Source organism: Cydia strobilella, chromosome 6 (genome assembly GCF_947568885.1).
Source record: "Cydia strobilella chromosome 6, ilCydStro3.1, whole genome shotgun sequence".
Lineage (NCBI taxonomy): Eukaryota > Metazoa > Arthropoda > Insecta > Lepidoptera > Tortricidae > Cydia > Cydia strobilella.
Genome location: NC_086046.1, coordinates 17501934 through 17525831, shown reverse-complemented (window position 1 = coordinate 17525831; position 23898 = coordinate 17501934). Strand labels below are relative to the sequence as shown.

At 36.8% G+C, this 23898-nt stretch overlaps 2 protein-coding genes and 1 non-coding gene across 3 annotated transcripts in view; 2 read left to right on the top strand and 1 right to left on the bottom strand.

Moving 5' to 3' along the window:
- Nucleotides 1-10493, bottom strand: part of LOC134742335 (mucin-5AC-like) — a 28967-nt gene extending 18474 nt beyond the window's left edge. The window contains exons 1-6 of the mRNA XM_063675385.1: nucleotides 10240-10493; nucleotides 9912-10171; nucleotides 9287-9497; nucleotides 6729-6937; nucleotides 5579-5686; nucleotides 232-441 (exon numbers count right to left, since the gene is read on the bottom strand). Coding sequence (XP_063531455.1) covers nucleotides 232-441; nucleotides 5579-5686; nucleotides 6729-6937; nucleotides 9287-9497; nucleotides 9912-10171; nucleotides 10240-10293 — 1052 coding nt within the window. The 5' untranslated portion in view covers nucleotides 10294-10493. The remainder of the gene's footprint in view (nucleotides 1-231; nucleotides 442-5578; nucleotides 5687-6728; nucleotides 6938-9286; nucleotides 9498-9911; nucleotides 10172-10239) is intronic.
- Nucleotides 2287-2359, top strand: Trnak-cuu (transfer RNA lysine (anticodon CUU)). The gene has a single exon. It is a non-coding gene; the product is annotated as a tRNA-Lys (tRNA).
- A 1330-nt stretch (nucleotides 10494-11823) lies between the features above and the next one.
- Nucleotides 11824-21668, top strand: LOC134742176 (protoheme IX farnesyltransferase, mitochondrial). Its single transcript, XM_063675157.1, has 8 exons — nucleotides 11824-11980; nucleotides 12229-12352; nucleotides 13185-13392; nucleotides 15263-15458; nucleotides 16145-16320; nucleotides 18295-18474; nucleotides 19371-19505; nucleotides 21151-21668. The coding sequence occupies exons 2-8, from the start codon at nucleotides 12263-12265 to the stop codon at nucleotides 21387-21389; spliced, it is 1224 nt and encodes a 407-aa protein (XP_063531227.1). The 5' UTR covers nucleotides 11824-11980; nucleotides 12229-12262; the 3' UTR covers nucleotides 21390-21668.
- The last annotated feature ends 2230 nt before the right edge of the window (nucleotides 21669-23898 follow it).

Sequence of the window (23898 nt, the reverse complement as noted above, 5' to 3'; positions counted from 1 at the left end):
TTCTCATAGAATTACAAAAGTTCACCACTCACTTAGAGGTCTCTGGCAGTCCAGCGCTCAGCTCTAAGAACACCGATTGGTAGTTCCCTCGTACAAAGCCATTGCCGTCCGGGTACACCTTCAGACGCCAGCATAGCCCGTTGACGTGGAGTGGCGCAAAGTACGACACCGTAGTGAATAGGTAAAGACTGTCATAGAATCACAAAAGTTGAAATCCAAAAGTAAACTCACTTGGAAGTCTCTGGTAGACCGGCGCTGAGCTCCAAGAACACAGACAGGTAGTTCCCCCGTACAACACCATTGCCATCCGGGTACACCTTCAGACGCCAGCATAGCCCGTTAACGTGGAGAGGGGCAGAATATACGGGTGCGGCCGCGTGCTGGAGTTGAGTGAAGTTGGTCAGCGGGAAGGTGCTGCTGTCGTAACTCGGGACGATCTCGCTGTTCAAAACAGACAAACTGTACTAATACTTATAGTGAATTTTAAAAAAAAGTTTTAAGAAAAAAGGTACGTCGGTTATCGATAAGAACTATTTCGAATTGCATCTCTATGGCCGTAACTTAAGTTACCTTTTGCTTGAAAATAACAAAAATGTAATGGCGGCAGTACACACGAAACAGGCCGAGAACGAGTGCGTACTGCTCCCATACACCTAGCATTACATAGACGTGCTAAACGCGTGCGCCCTTGAGGGACAGAACATATGCAATGCGACAAAATTAAAAACACGTTTTAACATTCCTGACAACATACCATAAACCTACGTAATTTGGTCGGGTTCATTATTACCCACCATAAAAACGGTGGGCAACAAAAAAGTCTACGTCATTTAGGACTTTTTAGAAGTACTTTAGGCAGAAAGGAAAAGTGAGACTAATATGACAAGGACAAACGATAATAGCGCTTTATCTGATACTCCTACTGAAAGTTTCATAGGAACATCTCGTTCGGTCAAATGGGGGAGGGGCCATTTCCTTTTTATATTATTCTACCTCTATGACTGCTCCCCTCTCGTCCCACTCTTGCTCGTCTCGTTTCGCCCTTCTCCGATTGGGTCGAACTCTCGGCGTAAGGCTCTCGTCGAGAGATGAGTGTGTATTGACGTTAGAATATATTATGATATCTAAATTGAACAGTCACAGACATGCAGCTATTGCATTAAGCATCTTGTTACGAAGCAATAAATAATACAACCTAAAAGGCCTTCTTGCACTACGCTACGCATGTAGCCCTACGCATTATTCTGGGACGAAAGGCAGGACGTTTTCTAGCAGTAGGATACACCGATTCACCGATCTATTAAATTATCGGACGCTGAATGCTGCCAGCTACTTGTTTACTATTGTTTGGTACTAAGTGACAAAAATATAGGTATTGAAATCTAAAACATGAATGCAAAACGGTTTTGTTTGAACAAAAAACATTATCAATTAACGCAAAGTATGCCGAGGCCCAGGCCTATTTGTTGTACTTAAGATTCGATTTCTTTCGAGCAAGCATTTTGTGACCGTGCATCTATTAACCTTTTAGTAAAGTGGCTAGTTTGGAAGTTTTAAAACTAGTAAAGATTACATACTAACATAAAATTTCGATCAACAGAAAGAAATACCAACCACAAATCTTTGCATACCTCTCATTGACACCATTTAGATACATTTATTGATTTGCTTGTCGTGTACGAAATTCGCGTGACAACAGGAAGTTTACTTGCGTTACGAGTATTAAATTCGGTTCATACGCACGCATGTCGCATGACAAGTGTCAAGGTCGCCAAAGATAATTTTAACCGTACCAACCCAATTGTTCATAAACAAGTACATAAACTGATATTATTTTAATTTTGATGTATGATATAGGACCGAATTTAAACTGTTGTGAGACATACTAACATCAAATAATTATTTAACGATATAGGACGTTAGTATTTTAGAAGTATAAATATCAACATTATTTTAAGCACCACTGATAAAGTAGATTTGTGCCTCGACGAAACATTGACAACCGTTTTCAGGGTTCCGTACCCAAAGGGTAAAAACAGGACCCTATTACTAAAGACTCCTCTGTCCGTCTGTCTGTTACCAGGCTGTATCTCATCAACTGTGATAGCTACAGTTGAAATTTTCACAGATGGTGTATTTCTCTTTCCGCTATAACAACAAATACTAAAAAGTACGGAACCCTCGGTGGGCGAGTCCGACTCGCACTTGTCCGGTTTTTTAAATCAATTCCAAAAATCCTGGGTGACCTAATGTAAGCAATGGCTAATTTCGTTACCTCATCCAACAGCCCGGCTAGCTCAGTCGGTAGAGCATGAGACTCTTAATCTCAGGGTCGTGGGTTCGAGCCCCACGTTGGGCGCGTTTTTTTTTTACTTTTTCCCTTAGTTACCAAATAAAGATAAATGCGGATAATGAATGACATTAAGGTGGTTCGATTTTCATACAAAATTCAATCTGCTTTAATTAAGGCACTACACACTATTACTACACAAATATTTGCTCATTTATCTACTTTCGAATATTCGTTTGCGCTAAATTAATAGAAAAACTTTGTTTCATACAGAAATCATACATAAATCAACGTAATTTTTTCATCAATTTTACGTATGTGTGTGTCACAAATGTCGTGTACAAATACGTTGCGTGCGGCGTTGCCACTCTATGACGTTGGCGACGTTGCCTGGCCGACCTGGCAAGATTTGCAGTGGCGTCATGTTTAGTGCATTTTTATTTGACAGTGTTGACACTGACACATAGGGTCATGTTTATTGTGACATCAATTTGTTTGTATAAATTGAAAATGATAGCAACGCAAAGAGTATAATAATATATGTAGCAACGTCTAAATCAAGTTACAAAAATCATCGGTGTTCTGGTCTGCGAAAATCCAGAAAAATTCAGACTCAATTGAAGCGGAATTCATGATGGTGAAGTTTCGTAAGGTAGGTACAGTTTCATTCCTTCATTGTACATTGTAATTTTCTCGTGCCGATCTTTTTAGAAAATAATTCTCACTTCTTCCGTAATGGTAGATATATTTAAGCAGTGAACAATACCTATATAATGTAATTATTACTGTTTTGGTTGCCGAATAGTCAATGTGTCACTAACTCTAGGTTTTTTTAGGTATTGTGCAAAATGAAGAGGCATTCTTGGAAATAAAATGTTTTCCTTCATTAGCCAGAAAAAATCAGGACATCCTCACTGCAATAAAGTAAAATAACATTTCCTGGGGATGAAAATTATGGAATTTTGTCTATGAATGAAAAGCACAATTATTACTAGGTAAGTAAATGATAACTTTATTAGAATCCATATTGTTGCTTCATCTTTCTTCCTATAACATTAGAGAATTTGTGCTATCATGATATTATTTTTCTTTCAGGTACAGGGACAACTACGGATAACAAATATGAAAAAATGTTATTTCATTTGTTGTGTGAATCCATCTACACCAACAAGACATCCACTGCTGGACATAGGCCTCCCCAGGGATCTCCACAACGACTGGTCTTGCAAGACCGGCCAAAATATCGAGAAATAAATAATATAAATAAACATGATAAATATCCCGTTTTCTATAATAGTTATAATTAGAAGGCCATGCAATGTTATTACTCACTGTACCTACTTGAATCCAAAAAAAAATAATATAAAAAAGTTTTAATTTTATTTTACAATTACTACTTTATTATTAGTACATTACGATACAAGTGCGAAAAGTAGGAAATTGGCAACGAGTGGCTATAAATTGAAACACGACCGAAGGAAGTGTTTTAATCGACACGAGTTGCGAATTACCTTTTCGCACGTGTATTGTACAACGTTTTACAGTACATAATTATGGCCTTTTACATTTTCGACATATGCACGTATTGTACTAATTACCGCACTAGGGCGGTAACGTATATGTAGCACCATATGTACTAAAAAGTATTTTACAGTACATATGGTGCAACTTTCTCGCCCTAGTGCGTAAAGAGCACTTTTCATGCATATGTCGAAAGTTTAAAGGGCCATATGTACTGTAAAACGTTGTACGATACACGTGCGAATAGGTAATTCGCAACTCGTGTCGATTTAAAACACTCTCTGCGGTCGTGTTTTAATCTGTCGCCACTCGTTTCGAATTTTCTCTTTTCCGCACTTGTATCGTAAATAACTATTTCAAACTGCAAGGGTACGATGATAGATCTCAATTCAATATAATTTTGCAACATTTGGCATTATTAGGTTATAAATTGTATGGAGATGAAATCTATCATCGTACCCTTCCAGTTTGAAAAATACTATAGAGGCTGGGCAGTAAGGGATTGCTTTACTTGTAGAACTATATTTAGCGCTTTAAAAAAAAACTGATACCTGACACTTACAAACCTGGACTTCCTTGGGCTAGTGCTACTAAGAATCGTCAGTATTCTCCATCCTTTCTGAGTTGGAAGAACCCAAAAAGGTGAGATTTGTGAAAGACAGGTTTTCAATATATGTGGCGTTTTCAACCAAACGGGTACCTACTTATTGTTGTCATATTTCCATAAAGCTTCAAAATGAAATCAACCTAATCGACAACCGACAATGTGGTACCTTTTAGTTCAAAACGTCACATATTTTTATAAAACGTTATAAACTAATTTATTAATAATACTGAATATCTAGGAGAAAAAGAAAACATAAGTAAAAACTCAAAAATGCTCGTTTTCCCAGAGATAAGACTTAGCTAGATCGAACCCCTTACAGCAAATTTCATCGAAATCGTTAGAGCCGTTTCCGATATCACTGAAATATATTTCGGTTATATCGGAATCGGACAAGAATTCGAAGAATAAAAGGTATAAGAAACATAAGATAACACAAAAAGGACAAAAAAAAGTACCCCTGACGTACCAGTCTCGAACCCGAATCCTCTTGCACGTATTTCCACGAACATACCGCAACGCCATTGCAGCATACTTACACTGCATGAAATTGTCTACTACAAGCAATCACGAAAACACTGTTTGCATGTGTGAGTAATAGTAGGAAATAGCATGACAGAAACACTCTGTCGACTTTAAAAGTGTTTTTTACACTAATGAAGTATTCAATGTTTATTATAATAGTTCAATATTTATGTAAAGAGTGCGCTAAACATACTTTTAAGTATACAGATACCAACACTATTCCACAAAAAAATAAAACCTGAAAATTTGCGAAAGTGACGCCATCTAGCGGGGTTTAAGCTTTGGGTAACCTAGTCGAACCACCTTAAGGGCCCCTGACCAAAAACAGAAAAAATATTTGTTTAGTAATTTTTTGTTGAGATAATGACCGGTCATGACCTCAAAGTGTACAAATCACACGCTAGATGGCGCTGTTCTACGTAGTAAAAATCCTGAATCGTGCTGTCAAGACTTTTCTTGTGCTAATGACCCTAAAATGCATGCAATATCCGTTTAGATTACGCCATTGCACTTTAGACGGCGTCTTCGTGACTACATTTAGATAAATGTTACCAGTATGACGCATTTTTAACTTTGAACACAACATGTAAAAAGCACGCAAAATCACCACGGAAGTCATTGCTGTCATAACTACTTACCTATGGAAATCCGCGGGTACTGGGGCAGTGACAAAGCTCGCCATAGGTTTCTTGCGCACTTGGTGAATCATCTTCGACAGGTCACTACTCTTGGCTATTAACTCAGACCTGTATAAATATAATATGGATATTAAGCTAATATAGCATTGGAATCTAATAATTGCGTGAATGATTTGTATTTTTATGCTAATGAAATGTTAATCCTAATTAGGTGACAAGAATGTTTATGTTAAATTTATTATGGTAGTTCATATCCTTCTTTTACCACTTCATTAAAATACTCAATAATGAATGAGAGAGTGACATATAGGACATAACATGTAGTTTACGAGGCAATCGAACTGATGGAAATACAACATGGTATTCCTAACATCTCGAAAAAATACCACATTTGGCATTGTCTTGATACCATGAAGACAAAGCTGTCTATGAAATTGGGATAATTCTCAAGGCTAAAGTCCTATATGCGATTTAGTTTTTATCTTTACAAAATCTAGTTAGAATATAATTAGGGTTCCGTAGCCAAATGGCACAAAACGGAACCCTTATAGATTCGTCATGTATGTCTGTCTGTCCGTCCGTATGTCACAGCCACTTTTCTCTGAAACTATAAGAACTATACTGTTGAAACTTGGTAAGTAGATGTGAACCGCATTAAGATTTTCACACAAAAATAAAAATAAAACAATAAATTTTGGGGGCTCCCCATACTTGGAACTGAAACTCAAAAATTTTTTTTTATCAAACCCTGTGCTCTATCTATGGATAGGTCTTCAAAAATGATATTGAGGTTTCCAATATCATTCTTTTCTAAACTGAATAGTTTGCGCGAGAGACACTTCCAAAGTGGTAAAATGTGTGCCCCCCCGCCCCCCCTGTAACTTCTAAAATAAGAGAATGATAAAAATTGGTTTGAACGAGATCTGGTAAGTAGTTTTTTTTTATACGTCATAAATCGTGAACCGCAATTTACCTTTCACTCACGTTTCGCATAAAAAATACATTGTTAAAATTATGTAATGTACGGAACCCTCGGTGCGCGAGTCCTTGGCCGGTTTTTTTTTTTAATTTACATCACTCCTCCTTGTAGAGCCGTAGCCGCTAGTTATAAAACCTTCCTAACAACTAATATTACAGTAAGTGACCATACCTAGTGCTAGCATGTAGCTGATGCTCAATCTCCTGCAGCAAATGCTCAAGCTGCTCGGTCTCCTGTGTGAGGCTGTTCTTCTGGCCCATCAGCGTCAGGAGCTTGGCCTTGAGTGCCGAGTCCAGGCGGGAGATCATTAGTTCCACAGCGTTACGGATTTCCCGCACGCGCTCGTCTTTCGCTGCACGGACTGATTCCACGTTGCGCTCCTAACGGAACAGATAACAGATCTTTACTATTTCTAGTAACAAGAAAGTAGTTATATTTATTTAGCCATATAATATTTCCTTATTTGCTGTTTTAAATTCGTTTCACCTTTGTTGCATGTCCCAGAATTGTTTCTTACAACTAGTCTTAAACTTCTCAAAACATTTCTCGATATTTATTAATATATATGAGGACATTAGGCAATGTGATTATTGATATTATTGACTTTTCCAAGAAATTAAAATCATTTCTACTAATAAGACCATTTTATAATCTGAATGAATATTTTGATAACTTGACATTTTGATTGTAATATTTAAGGAATTTTCATTGAAATACAATTTAAAATTAAATAAATAACTACCTAAACATAGAGTATAAAAATTAAACTAACCTAAAACATTGTAGTTAGATTATTTAGATTATTATTTTAAGTTAGTCTAAGATTTTGCATGCCATATTGTGGTAGACCATACATGCATGTAACACTTAATAGCTACACTATGTACCTATAACATCCCAATGACATGTAACCATAACAACTGTGTATGTTCAAGCGAAATAAATAAATTGAAATTGAAAATTGAAATGCATCGCTTGCCATCCAGCATGGTAATGCCGCTAGTATATTTGGCACTTTTGGGCTGGGTGGGGGTCGGAATGGGGTTGATAGTATAAGTAGGATAGTATATCAGTAATGTGTTTTTTTTTAGTTAGTTTTAGTGTCTTTTTATGTTTTTTTTTTCTTTTATGTGCATACGTTTGTGTTTTAGATTTTAAGGTTTGACGTATGTTTTAAAATGTTGATGTTGAACCAAACCCATATTGACCCTTAACGTTTCCCAACAACTCTTTATTATTGGATCAGAAAAAAAATCTATATTCTTTTCTAAATGTATGCCTTCATAGTCGTTTTTAAACTAGCAAATTTAGGATCACGGAAGTTGATGCATTTAGGAGTATTATTGACATTCATTGATTTGATTGTTGTCATTGTCAATTAGCTCCATGCATGAATTTATTTTTATTTTGGATTCATAATTTATATCTTTGGAACACCGGAAATGATAAAAATACTTTTGTAAACCTTAACATTATTTTATTAAAAAATATTTAAAATGTTGAAAATTTTTGAGCGGTTGAAACGCTCATAATTTTTGGCGCGAATTCGATAGAGCGTGATGACGTCACACGTTGGGCGGCCCAACTGACGTTTGCTACTAATGACACTAATCTGTCGAACGCGTGACGTCACGTGGCGTTTCGAGCGTTTCACACACTAGCTTTTCGCGGGCAAATTTTTGTACTTTTTATTTATAATTTTAGGTAATTAAATGGTAATTTAAAAACGGAAATGCATTTGTAACATGATATAACGGTAACAAACATCCGAATAAATCATATTTCGTTCAAATATAAACTTCATGCATGAGGCTAATTGATATACCTTTTGTACTAAAATGTTAATTTTCCCACTGCCAAAGTGACATCCTTGCTAAATGTAAGTGTATGTTTGTGCATGCACAACACAATGCATTCACTAAGGGGGTCACAGGGTCAGAGAGAGCAACTTCTGCTCAACACAAAGGATTTGCAAAAAATATATTTGTGACACTTTTGTATAACTTTCAATTATTTATACTTGCAAAGGAATATACAGGGTGGCACAAAAATAAGTGCATTCCCGTTGCCAGGGAGCAGGGGACCATGTGTAGTCAGATGGAGTTTATGTATTTTAAAACTGAATAGAGTAACATTAGGGATAAGAATTAATATTGTAAACTAACAAATTTTATGAGTCATGTTACTTGAAATAAATAAAATTTATTTATTATTTATTATTATAAAGAGTAGGTAATTTGATTGTGACGTCACATGCTAGTGTTTCATATTAAATTAAATTATAAATTCCCTAGTAGCAAAATCGTTTTGACAGTTTGAAAAAAGAAACTAATTTGACTAGTAGTCAAATACCAAATACCCTATTATTTCATGCATGATGCAGTCTTTAAAAACTGGCCAAGTGAGAGTCGGACTCGCTCACCGAGGGTTCCGTACTTTTTAGTATTTGTTGTTATAGCGGCAACAGAAATACATCATCTGTGAAAATTTCAACTGTCTAGCTATCACGGTTCATGTGATACAGCCTGGTGACAGACAGACAGACGGACAGCGGGGTCTTAGTAATAGGGTCCCGTTTTTACCCTTTGGGTACGGAACCCTAAAAAAACAAGCATTCAAGTTAGTTTTTGCAGTTGATTAATTTTTAATCAATGTTTAACTGCCATATGATTTATAAATAGTAAATACTTTTTTTTTACAAATAATTTTTTAATGAGTAAATCACTTACCACATCCTGCACCAAACTAATCAGCTCCATGAGCCTCCGTCTAAGCTGTGACACCTCATCTCGGATCTGAGTCACATGTTGCTCGTAAACCTCCTCCAGGGGCTTGAATGTGTGGCCCGAGTGGGTGCCGCCCCACAGCGCGCACTGGTGGCAGATGCACCGGCGGCAAGTCCAACAGTATACTGTGAGTTTCTCTTGATGTGTTGGGCATCTAAAAATAATTGTTAAGTTATTGATTTATTGTGTTGTTAGTTCGCTCTTCTATCCGGAGGCATATTTTAAAGATTTGGCATGCCGGGTCAGTTAGATTCGCCACCTCATTAAGTGATGATAATGTATCTCATATAAGGAAAAAAACCCTGTTTTGCCACCCCTTGTAGCCTGCCACCCTGGGCCATGGCCCCCTTGGCCCTAGGGTAAATACGGCCCTGCTTGTATTTTGACTAAAGATTATCAATCAACGACAACTTACATCATTCCATTACGGAACAATAAGATTCAATCTTTCTGCATTGTAAACAAAGGTCAAGGATAGAAATAACGCAATTCCTTTCACACTAACTAGTCTAACTGCAGACTGTAATTTATTCCATACTTTCCATAGCAACAACAGTTGTTTACAGACCTGTCTCTAAAGCTCTCCCTTTGGGTGGCAGAGTTGGTCTGTTGCATGGTCTCTATCTGCTGCGTGACCTCTTCCACCCAGCGGCAGTTGACCAGCTCATGTAGGTGCAAGGAGGCGCGGCAGTGAGGGCACTGCGAGCGCTGCTCCGTCAGCCACCGCCGAACGCAGGCATAGCAGCACAGCTTCGAGCAGTGCGGACACAGGTGCGCGTCCACCAGCTTTTCCATACATATGAAGCAGCGGAACACCTCCGCCAACGTCTACAAACATACCCAAACTCGTAAAACACATCCCCTAACTGTTCAACAAAATCTAGGCCAACAATTACCTCCACAATCTGCTCCTCGCCATTTCCATTCCCTTTGTCTCCCCTCGAGGCCATATTTAGGGATTTACTTTTCTTATTCCGGATCCAAACGGTTTATCACCATAATTTAGACATTCATTATCATACTCTTGTTCGAAAAAAACAATTAGACATTTCACAATAAGCTCGTCAACGAGTTCATACGATGCAGTACGAAAGGAACCGAGAACGAGAAACAAACCAACTACTTCCGTGTTCCAATCGCAATCGAATCAAAATAAAAACAAAAAGGAAATGTTGCCCTACGCAACTATATAATTTCCCGAAAATGTGGTCATAATAGTTGGTCAAACTAAATTGTCAGTAAATAAGAACAATAAAAACTATACTCATCCTTTTCTTTTCGGTGCTAGTACTAGTGTAAGACAAAGAAGTATGATTCTCTATGTTTGAAATGAGACAGTCCTTAGACTTTTAAGAGTATAGGGACGATATGAAAAAGGAAATTGAATACTTATAATGACTTGGCCATGGCACGGCTGCATAATGACATAAGGATCATCGTCAACTATTAATAAAAATAATTCTGATTGAACAAGAGATATCGCTTTCTCACTCTTACTTATGGATGCATCGGACAATGACCTTGGTGCGGTGCAAGATTCTTGGTGCGGTGCGACGGTGTCACATTCACACATAATTACGAGTACGGTACGAGTAAAGCATTATGTGCGATTGCCATTATATGTATTTATTTATTATTTATTTATTTTATTGATAAGAATGTTTACATGACATTACAGTTGAACCAATGCGTCACGAAACTTAAAACTAATAGCAATAATAATACATAAAACAGCAACAATTATAACAACAATAATATCACATAACATTAGAATAGACAGACAGACAAATTATGTTGGAACAGTTGAGCACCTAGCATCCATCGCCTCACAGAATCTCAGGCATTCATTATACACTGCCGTCCATCGCCACGCAAATAGGTCGCACTCAGGCGTCGATGCCAGGAGCGCATTGAGCAGTGAAAGGGCGCGGGGCAGCGGCGAGTTCCTGCGCTATGTATTAAAAATTAAATAATATATCTAATATTGATACCCCCTGGCACTGACTAAAATAACCGATTTGGTATCACATTACATCTCAAAACTTTATTCATTTTCTATTCAATTTTTTATGGGATTCAGTGGATTTACTCCGTTGTAGCTTAATAATTACCTAAAATCAAGGAAAACTTAATTGGTATCACTACGAATCTTTTTAAATGTTGCCATTATTTTAAGTTATTTTTTTTAACTGTCGGTCAATGTTGTTGTAATATGTTGTGAAGGTTCCTCTACACGATGCGTTAGAGGGAGCAAGTGATATTGCTATCTCATTCCACCGCATAGCTGCGTCCCTTGGACTGACCTACGCTGGTCCATCGTGTAGAGGAACCATTAGAGTGTGTAAGCCATAGATGTACCACGTACCAGCCTTATAATATTTTTCCTATCAGTTGGTAACAATGCAGTTTATTTGTTTTCATCACGTTTCCATATTTCCATACAAATTTTTGATCTTTGATCTACATCTGTCACTTCACTAATTTTGTGACGTTTTTCTTATCGTGTCGCCCTCGTCCTTCATGATTACCTAAATAACCTCAAATGTTTATAAAATCAATTTTTCTTGTAACTTTCTTAAAAATTGATTACAAACACTATATTATATAACATCTCAATTGTCGCATAATTCTTTATAAGTAAGAAATTTTATTTAACGTCTAATTAACAATTTGTGCGAGTGAATGTGTGTAGTGTTCCATTGCTATGTTTATCGATTGGTTTTACTATTATTGTTTAATTTATTTACAAATTTATTACCAAAGCTATGACCTATGTACGTAGGCCACATAATTGCACTATTGTGTTGTGAAATTAAGAACACTCCCGTGATAGTTTATAATTGCTGTTAGCAGTCTGCGATAGTTTACATATTAATTATTTTCAGGATGTTGACGTGAAAAATCGTTAAAAAGGGCAACATGTCTTATATAAAGGTACTCCATTGCACCTTCTGCCTTAAGCATGGAGTAGCCGGAATATCTACTAAGTCTGTGCTCATGAAAATAGGTGTAAGTAATATTAATCATACTAATGTGATAAGCAATATTAATCCACATTGCAGTTTCAATTTACTAAACCGTAACATACTTTCTGACTAGAAACATATTGACTTGTAAATGTATCATCAGTTTAATAATTGTTTTGTTCTTCTAATTGCAAATAATTTTTGAATATGACAATGTACAATTAATACAAATAAAATATATTCTATTCTATTCACACAATGAAGACTTCTACACCTAGATAGATTACAAAAAAAATCATATACTTCTACAAATAGAAGTACACACACATTCTGTAAAAAAAATCTCAATCAATCACCTGCTGACAGACAGATGGACAGTGAAGGCTTAGTAACAGGGCCCAGTCTGCACAGGATACGGAATGCAAAAACCGTAAAAGTCAACAGGCTTTCCCAATGGTTTGTTTTTCTTATCTAACTTAAACAAGCCTCATGTCAATCTCTGTCCTTTCAATAATCTGACCTGAGTTACATTCTCATCTAGCGCAACTTCAAGTATGGACTCGCGCGCGAAAACGCAACTCATGCTAGACCGCCTGCTACCATTCTTTCACTTTGTTTACAATACTTTTGACATTAAAGGAAATTTATCCTCTACCCAGAGACCTACTCTACCAAAGGCTTTCTCCATTGTATTTAAACTCTTTATTTTGAGTGACCATGGCAAGTTCTGATTTTTGGGTAGCTAGAGCTAAGCTAAGGTTCCTTAGTTGCCTGAAAATAAATGATATTTAATTCAATTTTTTTTTAATTAATTAATTTAAATAATATATTATGGAGAACAAATAATATAGTCTCTTGGCTCTTTTTAATTTCAGAATGGTACCTTATCCCAGCAGTTGGTTAGAATATCAACGTCAAACAGTTGGCAGAGCAAACTGCCACTCACTACACAAAATCAGACGGCAACTCCGGCGAAGAAGGCTAAGAATGAGGACACCCGAGTGTGGAAGGAGACCCCGGCTCATGACAGGACCAATAATGTTGGCCAGTACTGCATGATGCTGTCCAAGTTTAGATTGACATGTAAGTATGGTTTTTGATTAGTTTGATTATCTAAAATCTATAATCCATAATAATATTATAGTGTGTCTGTCTGTTACCTCTTCACACTAAAACCACTAAACCAATTTAGTTGAAATTTGGTATAGAGATAGTTTGAGTCCCGGGGAATTACATAGGGTAGTTTTTATCCAGAAGTCATCCTTTAAGGGAGTGAAAAGGGGGCTAGAAGTTTGTATATATAGGGAATCAATAAAAAGCAGATTGAATTAAACATAAGCTACCCAAATTACTCCATGGAGACGAAGTGGCGGGCAAAAGCTAGTTCTAAATAACTAGACTAAATCCATATGCTTAGATCTTAAATAATTAGATTACTTAGTCATTTTAAACAAATTATTCTATAATTTTGTGGAGTTTGAACTTTTATATTATGATTAAAGATTAAACGAGGACAAGGCAGTTGCTTTGTCTACCTAAATTTATATTTGCTTATACTTATCTGTATTATTACTAAAATAAAGAGGGCCATAAAAATATTTTTAATTCATAATTATAATTCACAATTCATTAGCATTTTGTGCAACAGGTATATAATAAGGGTTCTTAAAATTCAAGGGCCAAAGTTGATTCAAGGGCGAAACGAAGTTGAGTTTTGCAAAAACAGGCCCGAGAATTTTATGACCTAATTATGTACTTACCGTTGCACACAATATTTTTCTTAGACAGCAACGGCAAACACCTAAAATTAAAAACAAAAAAATCTGGCCTAGAAGTCAGAATAAAAAAAAAACTGGCCAAGTGCGAGTCAGACTCGCGTTACAAGGGTTCCGTACATTACCAGGGGGGTGTCACTGCGCAGTTTAGGTATATTTGGCCGGCGCACCGCCCAGGAAGGTGTATGGCAGTGGGCTGCCGCTCGGCTCGCACGATAGTCGTGTCACGTGGCGCTCGCGCAAAATTGAAAATACGCAATGGCCACAGAATAACTAATAGTACTACAATGGCTTCGAAACCTAAATCGCGATCTAATCTGTATAAAAGATAATGTTCTGTTTACGGATGTCTGAATAAACGGAAGAACAAGGAAGCAGAAAAAACATATTTTTTTTAAATTCCGGACTATATTGACCGACATATTTTCAAAGGAATAAGTACTTCTGAGGCATACCTACTTACCGTGAGAATCAGAAATACTATCTCCGGCTAAAAATTTTATGTTTACAGAATCAACGTTTGTAATTCCTACATATTTATCTTAAAAATAATAAATCAGTAGGTATAGGTACAAAAACTTGTCGAGTGACAACCCCGTGCCGACACTCGCAGCTCGGTCATAAAACTGCGGCGCGCAAAGAAGATTCACGGTTCGTGCGCGGTTATAAGTTTCAATTTTGCTTGCAGGCGGCGAGTGTAGGTATAATTTTATACCTAAATCTGTGAAGGAGTGAATTTTCTGTACGGTAGTACTATTAGTTATTCTGTGACATTACACAATTTTTAACAATGTTTCTAATAATAATAATAGAATGTTTCTAGCCTAGCAGGTTATACACAGATTTAGGTTTTGATTTGTCTTGTCTGTTCCCAAAAATTATAATATTGGCAAAACAAATTCCTTACTTCTGACAGACTTTTACTTTTAGATTTTTGGTGTATTTTAAACCCAGGCCTTTTCCGCAAATCGACAACCATTGTGCCTATTTTGCGTGAAAAACGAGATAGCACTACTATGACCACTCTAGCTCCTCCACAAAACCTGGCAAGGTTTTCAGGTTGCTTACTGCCTCCTTTAGTGTACACGGAGACACTAGGTACCTGTTCCTGTATACTACCTGCTTGCAGTCCAGAACAATGTTTAACCACTATAACCCCATATGATTGGTTGTTGCAGCTCTAGTAGTAATGACATCAATGGCGGGCTACGCGCTGGCGCCGGCGCCGTTCTGCCCGACCACGTTCGCGCTGTGCGCCGCGGGCACCGGGCTAGTCTCCGCCGCCGCTAACTCTATCAATCAGTTCCATGAAGTTCCGTTCGACGCGCAGATGTCCCGGACCAAGAATAGAGTGCTAGTCAAGGGGCTGTTAGAGTAAGTTCCATACTAACTTAAACAACCTTTCGTGCCTAGTACCAGGGACAAATAAGTTTTTGACAAACATTTCATTTATAGTACAAGCATTTAATCGCTGACTGTACTTTTCTTACCACAGGCAACTAATACTCATGGAGACAATTCTAAAAACAACAAACACAATTAGGATGCGTTGTTTTATCACAGTTCCTATGACCACCTCCTGTCTCCATCATCAGATCAGCTTGATGGTTGCATTGTCACCCGACTTATACATATGTATGCAAATTTTTATTTCAATCGCAAATCGGGAAGTGGGTAAAATTTAGTTTCCCAAGATTTGACCTACACCATCCCACATTAACTAACAGGGCAAGTTAAATAAAAGCTACCGTCGATACAAAGTCGCCTTATAAGAACACCGTGAGCAGGGTATATACGATTATTAACATTAATTCTGTGTTATGTACTTGTTTTGTTCAATAAAGTGTTTACTACTACTACTAATTACTTAATCTACCTTAAAATATAATTTTATTTATTTTTAGACTATTCAGAAGTGCTTGTTGCTAGTCCATGAATAAATAACATCTAGAATATTTTATTCAACGATTTACTATTATATAATTGTATTGATATTAGACCTTCAGTGATATTTTAGTTTATGTTTCACGGGTACTAATATAATATATAACTCTTTGCAGGCCAACACACGCAGTGAGTTTCGCGGCTATCACAAGCACGACTGGTCTTAGCTTACTCTACTTTGGCGTCAACCCTTTGACAGCTGCGCTGGGCGCCGGCAACCTCATACTCTACACGTCGGTTTACACGCCAATGAAGCGGATGTCCATACTTAACACTTGGGTGGGATCTGTGGGTTAGTTGCACTAAATAGTAAGGCTACTTACTGGTTGTTGATTTACTTCGGCGTCAACCCTTTGACAGCTGTGCTGGAGGCCGGCAACCTCATACTCTACACGTCGGTTTACACGCCAATGAACTATGTGGGTTAGTTGCACTAAATAGTAATGCTACTGGTTGTTGATTTACTTCGACGTCAACCCTTTGACAGCTGTGCTGGAGGCCGGCAACCTCATACTCTACACGTCGGTTTACACGCCAATGAAGCGGATGTCCATACTTAACACTTAGCTGGGATCTGTGGGTTAGTTAGACAGAATATCTAGATAATAAACATCTCACTTGCATTAAAAATGTCAGAATTTTCTGATTTTATATCCCAAATATTGAAAGGACAGTTGGAATTACCAATTTACTATCCATTCTGAGTAATCTAACTGTCATTAAGTACAAATCTGACACAGTTGAGAGTGCTTTTTTATTTATTTATTTTATATAGACTGGATGCGATACAAAATACAAAGGATGCGATGGATGGATCTCTAATCTATACAGTACGAGCTCTGACCGTAGGTACATGTATCTCAAACATTCTTATATTCGATTTTCACCCTTATAATAAGCGGGTCTACAACTCCACACTCCACACACACACACACACCACACCACACCACACTGTGTGGATTTATAGACTCGAGTTTGCAATATTATAACGCCTAGTGTTACACACAATGTTTTTTATCACACTTGCGATACAAAAATGAAGTATAAAGACATAAAACTGTTAATTATAATATTATAAACTTCATAACTCCCTAGGGAAAACGCTTTTTATATAGTTCCCGCTAAGCTTGCGTGACATTTACTGAGTGAGTGTGATGAAAAATATATTCGCTTTTTGGTTCGGAATGACATTCTGTCAATACGACTATTAAAAAAAAAACAATAAACGATATTTGATATCAGTGGCGTAACTAGGTGGGGGGCAGGGGGGGCAAGTGCCCCGGGCGCCAACCAAGGGGGGGGGGGGGGCGCCAAAATGGGCAAAAGGCAGCAGCAGGGAAACTTTTGTCAGTCGTCAGGGGGCGCGAATGTAGTGACTGCCCCGGGCGCCATATCCTCTAGCTACGCCCCTGTTTGATATATTTTGCAGTTTTCTTTGTATAGAATTTCCAAAAAAAACATTAATAAAACATTATTAACAAATTCCAATAATATTGAATTGCAAATGTATAGTTGGTCAAACCAAATTGGCAGTAAATATGAACAAAAAAAACTATACTCATCCTTTTCTTTCGGGTGCTAGTACCAGTGTAAGATGAAGATAGTATGATTCTCTCTGTCTATGTTTGAAATAAGACAGTCCTTTGACAAACTATAATTACAAATACAGATTTAAAAAATTTCATTTAAATATTAGCGGTAAAAATGTCTACTCAAACACGCGTAGGTATTTTTTTAATCGTTTTGGAGGTAAAGTTAAACATTTTTCATTCTGTAATTCTATTTAATTGGATTTATTGTGCGTTGTTGATTGTGTTATTTAATATGAGTTTCGACGAAAATATTAAATGAATACCTGTTAATTATATTTCATGTTTAAGGCAGCGATGTATGTGAAGCATAATATCAACATAAAAAACTATGTAATCTTAGTTATGTGGCTAAAACTAGTCAGACGGATGCAAGGCGAAAAAATCAAAGATACATAAATATATCTTGAAAATTTGTGTAATAAATTGATAAACTACATGTGTAAAATATACGACACGTGTGATAAAGATACGTATAGGTGGTAGTTATATTTTGTGCCTCGTTTACTTTTAGTTTCTTTAGAATAAAAACTTTAATTTCGTGGAGATTTCTTTATTTATTTCATTGCATGTTTGAGAAAAGCACTATACATACATCGGCGTGAAAAGAGGTTGTCGCCACCGTCAACCGCTTACTTCCCAGCCTCTGTAGTAAAGTAATGTACTATTGTTTTCAGTGGGCGCGATTCCCCCGCTAATGGGCTGGGCGGGCTGCACGGGAGCGCTGGACGCGGGCGCGCTGGTGCTGGGCGCGGTGCTGTACTCGTGGCAGTTCCCGCACTTCAACGCGCTGTCCTGGAACCTGCGCCCCGACTACTCGCGTGCTGGCTACAGGATGATGGCGGTCACGGACCCGGGTAACATGAAACTGACTTTTAATCCTTTGAAAGCCCCGCCCACTGTGCGCGACGCGTCATCTCGAACCTTGTCGAAATCAGACATAGTATACACAAGTAGTTCTAGACATGAAACCGAGCGACCAGGGGTAAGAGAAAGACATATTCATGTATTGACAGTTTTATGTATGGCAGCTTAATCTTTTTTCTCTTTAAATCTTATAAATTTCGTTATTGCGCCATCGCCTCCTTGCTATGATGCCATAACATAACCCGACTAAGTATGAAAAAATGCCTGGTCGGTGATAAAGACAAAGCATGGCACTATTTTCTCTTTCCTCTTATAGGAATCGCAATAAGACTATCTTTCTCTATCAAAGAGTGTCAGGCCCTTGGTCGAAATGCATATTATTATAGGTTCATATTGGGTTGTAGCCGCGCACGTCAGCTGACGAGCTGGATATAAAATGATGCCTGTCCCGGATCCTGGCAAGATAAATATCATGGGACATTTATACAGATTGACTAAGTCCAACAGTAAGCTAGAGAAGGCTTGTGTTATGGGTACTCAGAAAACGATATATAAATACTTAAATACAAAGAAAACACTCGGACTCGGAAACAAAATATTTGTGCTCATCACACGAATAAATAATGCCCTTTCCGGGCCCAATACCCACTAGACAAGTCTTCAAAAAGATATAAAGTATCATTTTTTTAACTATTCTGCACTGGGCGGGCTGCTCGGAATCCAGTGGTTCGCAAATTAGCGCTTCGGTCATTTTTTACTAAACCTACTTACATACCTATTACAGAAAACTAAAGAAAATAATTTTTCAAGAAGGGTATCAAGGAAGCTTCAACGAAATTAACCTGCATCTTCAAAACACAAAATTAAACGTACTGTGTTGTTACAGCATTATGCAGAAGAGTGGCCCTCCGACACACCGGCGTGATCACCGCCACGTGCCTCGCATCCTCTTACCTCGGCGTCACCAATACTTGGTTCGCGTTGGAGTCACTGCCCCTCAACGTCTACTTTATGTACTTAGGTATGTTTTCGTAACTTCTGAACTGAACCTTATGGGGTATTAGATAAGCACGAAATTGCGTGATCACCACGGCATGGCTCTTGTCCGGGGGTTATTAATGTTATTATCCCAAGAAATATCTTAATAGCGTGATTTAGGGTTTTCAACTTTTCACTACACTTAACAGCGTCATCTAGCGAGCGATTTTTAAACTATTAACGTTTGTACGAGTCGGGGTCATTATTCCAAGAAAAATCTCAAAAGCGCGATTCAGGATTTTTATCACATGGTACAGCCGACATCTAAGGAGCGATTTACTCGTATAAACTAAATGAAATCTCTACCAAGTCTGGGGTTATTATTTATTAATTTAAACCTTTGGGAAACAAACAGCCAAAAACAACACACATAGTAAATCAGATAACACATTCACAAACCACAGTTTCCACTAATGAATGATAACAGTTGCTCAGAAACTAACATTAATAATACAATTTAAACTTAATTTAACATTAATAATTACAACATGCAAAACTCGAATACCTAACTCGAATTGTTGAAAACAGCATTTAAACGTTGGCAAGTACGATGATAATATAATTACTAATGGATAATTATCCCAAAGAAATGTCAATAGCGCGATTCAGGATTTTTATCACACGGTACAGCGCCATCTAACGAGCTATTCGTAGAGTAAACAAAATCTATAAGTATAGTAATGTCATTATAATCCTTAGAATTTTTTTTGTGATGTAATACTATTCAGAATTTAGACTATATGAACGAATCATTTATTCGCAATGTTATTATTTTATTATTCACATTTTGATATACGTATAAAATGTAAAATTTTATGAATAAATAATTGAATTGAATTGATATTTTAGATGAAAAATTTAGTCATAAATTAGCCCGATACGTGTTTCGTACATATTGGTACATATAATACATAATTTTGCGATGTGATGTCGATAATAGATGTCTTGTCTTAGGTAGTGAAACTCAACAACGACCCAAGTTCCTTATCGGCTCTTTGCCAATAACTCACGACAGTTTTTATTGGCAAGCTGTGTGGTGGTGGCCGATGCTAGTTATTTTGTCGAGTCATAAGTCTTTCATCAGTTTATCGCTTTATTTTATGAATTACTACGAATATACTTCCGACTTATTTGGGATCTACGAACTACGTACGAAAATACGTACCCTAATTATAATTCAATACTTGTAAACGAACTCGCAGTTGAAGTAAAACCGATTAGCAGTAGAAGTAACTAAGCACTATACCTATACTTATACACGGTGGCTAAAAAATAAGTGCATTCCCGTTGCCAGGGAGGTTTTGGAATTATACTGAGCAACTTTTACTATGGGACCAACCCCGAAATCACGAAAAAATTTTTTGGCTATTTCATACATTTTTGGCTGGTCCATTTTCTATGGGAGGGTTTTTTTTGTTCGCGATTTTGTGGTTGGTCCCATAATGCCCATAGTAAAAATTGCTCAGTATGTATAATCCCAAAACCTCCCTGGCAACGGGAATGCACTTATTTTTTAGCCATCCTGTATAACCTTATATGTATATTTGTATAGTTCTGCTCCTGGAAGTATTTTCAAGAGTGGCCTTATTTTCGGATTGCAGCTAATTGATTCGTTTCTTTTGTTTCAGCCTATGAATTCTACAAGAAATCCGACAGTGGTAGTTCTAGAAAACTGTTCAGGTTCTCTCTGATACACCTGCCAGCACTGATGTTACTAATGTTAGTCAATAAGAAGTATTGGAGCGCTGGCGAAGGACAGGATCAAAAGGACACCGTGAAGAATATAGATGTGAATAAATTGCCTGGGATCACGGTTATACCACGAGGGCCGGTCGTAGCCGCTCAGGAGACGGACTTAGACAAATAAGAACACGGATTTTTTAGTGAGGTTATTAATACATTCGTAGAAGTTGTTATAATTGACGTTGATGTTTTGCACCAGACTGAAATGTTTACTTATCTAAACTAAATTAGATAATTGCGACGCGACAATAGAAGACTTGGCGTAACTGCGATTGCCTTGCCATCTCGACTTTCTTTGCACTACCGAAAGAAATGAGTGACATTATACGTGACAATGATTTGCTGTTACCACTAATTCTGTAGAACTATAAAAAGGTCCTAACATCAACACTCTTCATTGTAGACCTTATAGACCTGTACCAATAACTTCTGAGGTTATAAGAATATTAATGTTGCTTATTTTTTATATATAGTTTCCAGACCATATACTAAACCTAAAAATAATATTTTGTGTCATCCTAGGTATTTGCTTAGGTAGAAATTTAGGTATTTCTTTTTTCAATCAGCATTCTGTAAAAAAAATATTCGAGACGAAATTCTTTGTTTCCCTGTAAAGGCAAAGTGGCTTCCGACGTACACACGCATTTTGTGTCATTTTCATCCACGGGTATAATGGCATTTAATAAATACCTAATATTGATCCTAAAACGCCTAAAAAAATATTAGAGTCGGTAAGTGAAGTGTTGTACTTTACAGAACATTGTTATATGTTATTCAAACAAATCTGTGTCAAATTCATCCACCGCTTTTATTTAAAAAAAAATTTTTTCTAATTAACACCCTGTATCTGCCACAAAAAAAAATTCATGTTATTAAGTTTACGTCTACAATATTATAATACCACATTGAGACATCATTCATAATTTGGGTCATTTTGATCCACGGTTTTTTTACTATCTGGCAAAATAAAACTCAATTGAACAAGAAGGGCGTGCGCGGGGAAGGGTACCTACGCGGGTGGGGTGCTTATTATACTTGCCGCAATATCAGCTGGCGACTGAGATCTTAATACTATCTCCTTTACCCTTGTTAAGACCAACCAAGAGATGGCATTATGAGCTGTCTCGCTCTGTTACATTGTCTTATCAATCTTACCGTAGTAGGTATATAAATATAATTAAAAATAAACTGTAGGCTGCACTCCTCATACTGACCAACATTTGTGACGTTCCTAATGAAAAGGTACCACTTTCTCTGACAGGTTATTTGTATAAAGATATAATCAAATTTCGTCTTTATGGTAAACGACAAAGTGGTACCTACCTTTTGATTGAGAATGTCACAACAGCGACTTAAAAATTACTTTTGTTTCGATTTTTAGTAGACTGTTTAAGTTTATTTTAAGACGCAATTTATTGTGATTTTTGTTATGTTTAAGCGTGGCAAGCAACATTAATTACATTGATGATGATGTTCATTAAATACAATATTTTTTCATACTATACTGAACTGTCACCCTATACATGAGAATGAACAGCGCCCTCTTGACAATGATCATATATTACTGGTCAGGCTTTAATATGTGTCATAATTTAGTAAAGTCCCCTTTGTGGATTCTAAGTTTCCGAGTTACAGCAGTTTAGTGAAAGCGTTTTTTTTTTAATATAAATTAAGGGTTGAATAAAGAGGAAAGAAAATTTGATTATTTTTGCGCTACGACGCACGGTTTAGGAGATACAGCCCTATAAAGTTTTTTTTATTGGTTTTTTCTTTTTTACATTGTGTTTTTTGTATATTACTTTGGGGTTTCATAAAGGGGAACGAAAATTTAATTATTTATGCGCTACGGAACCCTTTGGGAACGAAAATTTTATTATTTTTGCGCTACGACGCATGGTTTAGGAGATACAGCCCTATAAAGATTTTTTTTTTAAATTTTGCGTATTTTTAAATATAAATTATGGGTTGCATAAAGGGGAACGAAAATTTTATTGTTTTTGCGGTACCACGCACGGTTTAGGAGATACAGCTCTATAAAGTTTTTTTTCCTGGTTTTTTTTTGTTTTTTTTTTTAAGTATTAATTACGGGTTTCTTAAAGGGGTTTTTTTAAATTATTTTTGCGCTACGACGCATGGTTTAAGAGATACAGCCCTATAAAGTTTTTTTTTTTTAAATTTTGCGTTTATTTTTTTAAATATAAATTATGGGTTGCATAAAGGGGAACGAAAATTTTATTATTTTTGCGCCACCACGCACGGTTTAGGAGATATTATATCTATATATATATACTATATATAGCTATAATAGCTCTATAAAGTTTTTTTTCCTGGTTTTTTTTAAAGTTTTAATTAAGGGTTTCTTAAAGGGGAACGAAAATTTGATTATTTTTGTGCTACGATGCACGGTTTAGGAGATGCAGCCCTATAAAGATTTTTTTTTTCATTGTGTTTTTTGTATATTATATTGGGGTTCCGTAAAGGGGAACGAAAATTTTGTTCTTTTTGCGCTACCACGCACGGTTTAGGAGATATAGCTCTATAAAGATTTTTTCCTGTTTTTTTTGTTTTTTTTTTAAGTATTAATTAAGGGATCCTTAAAGGGGAACGAAAAATTGATTATTTTTGCGCTACGA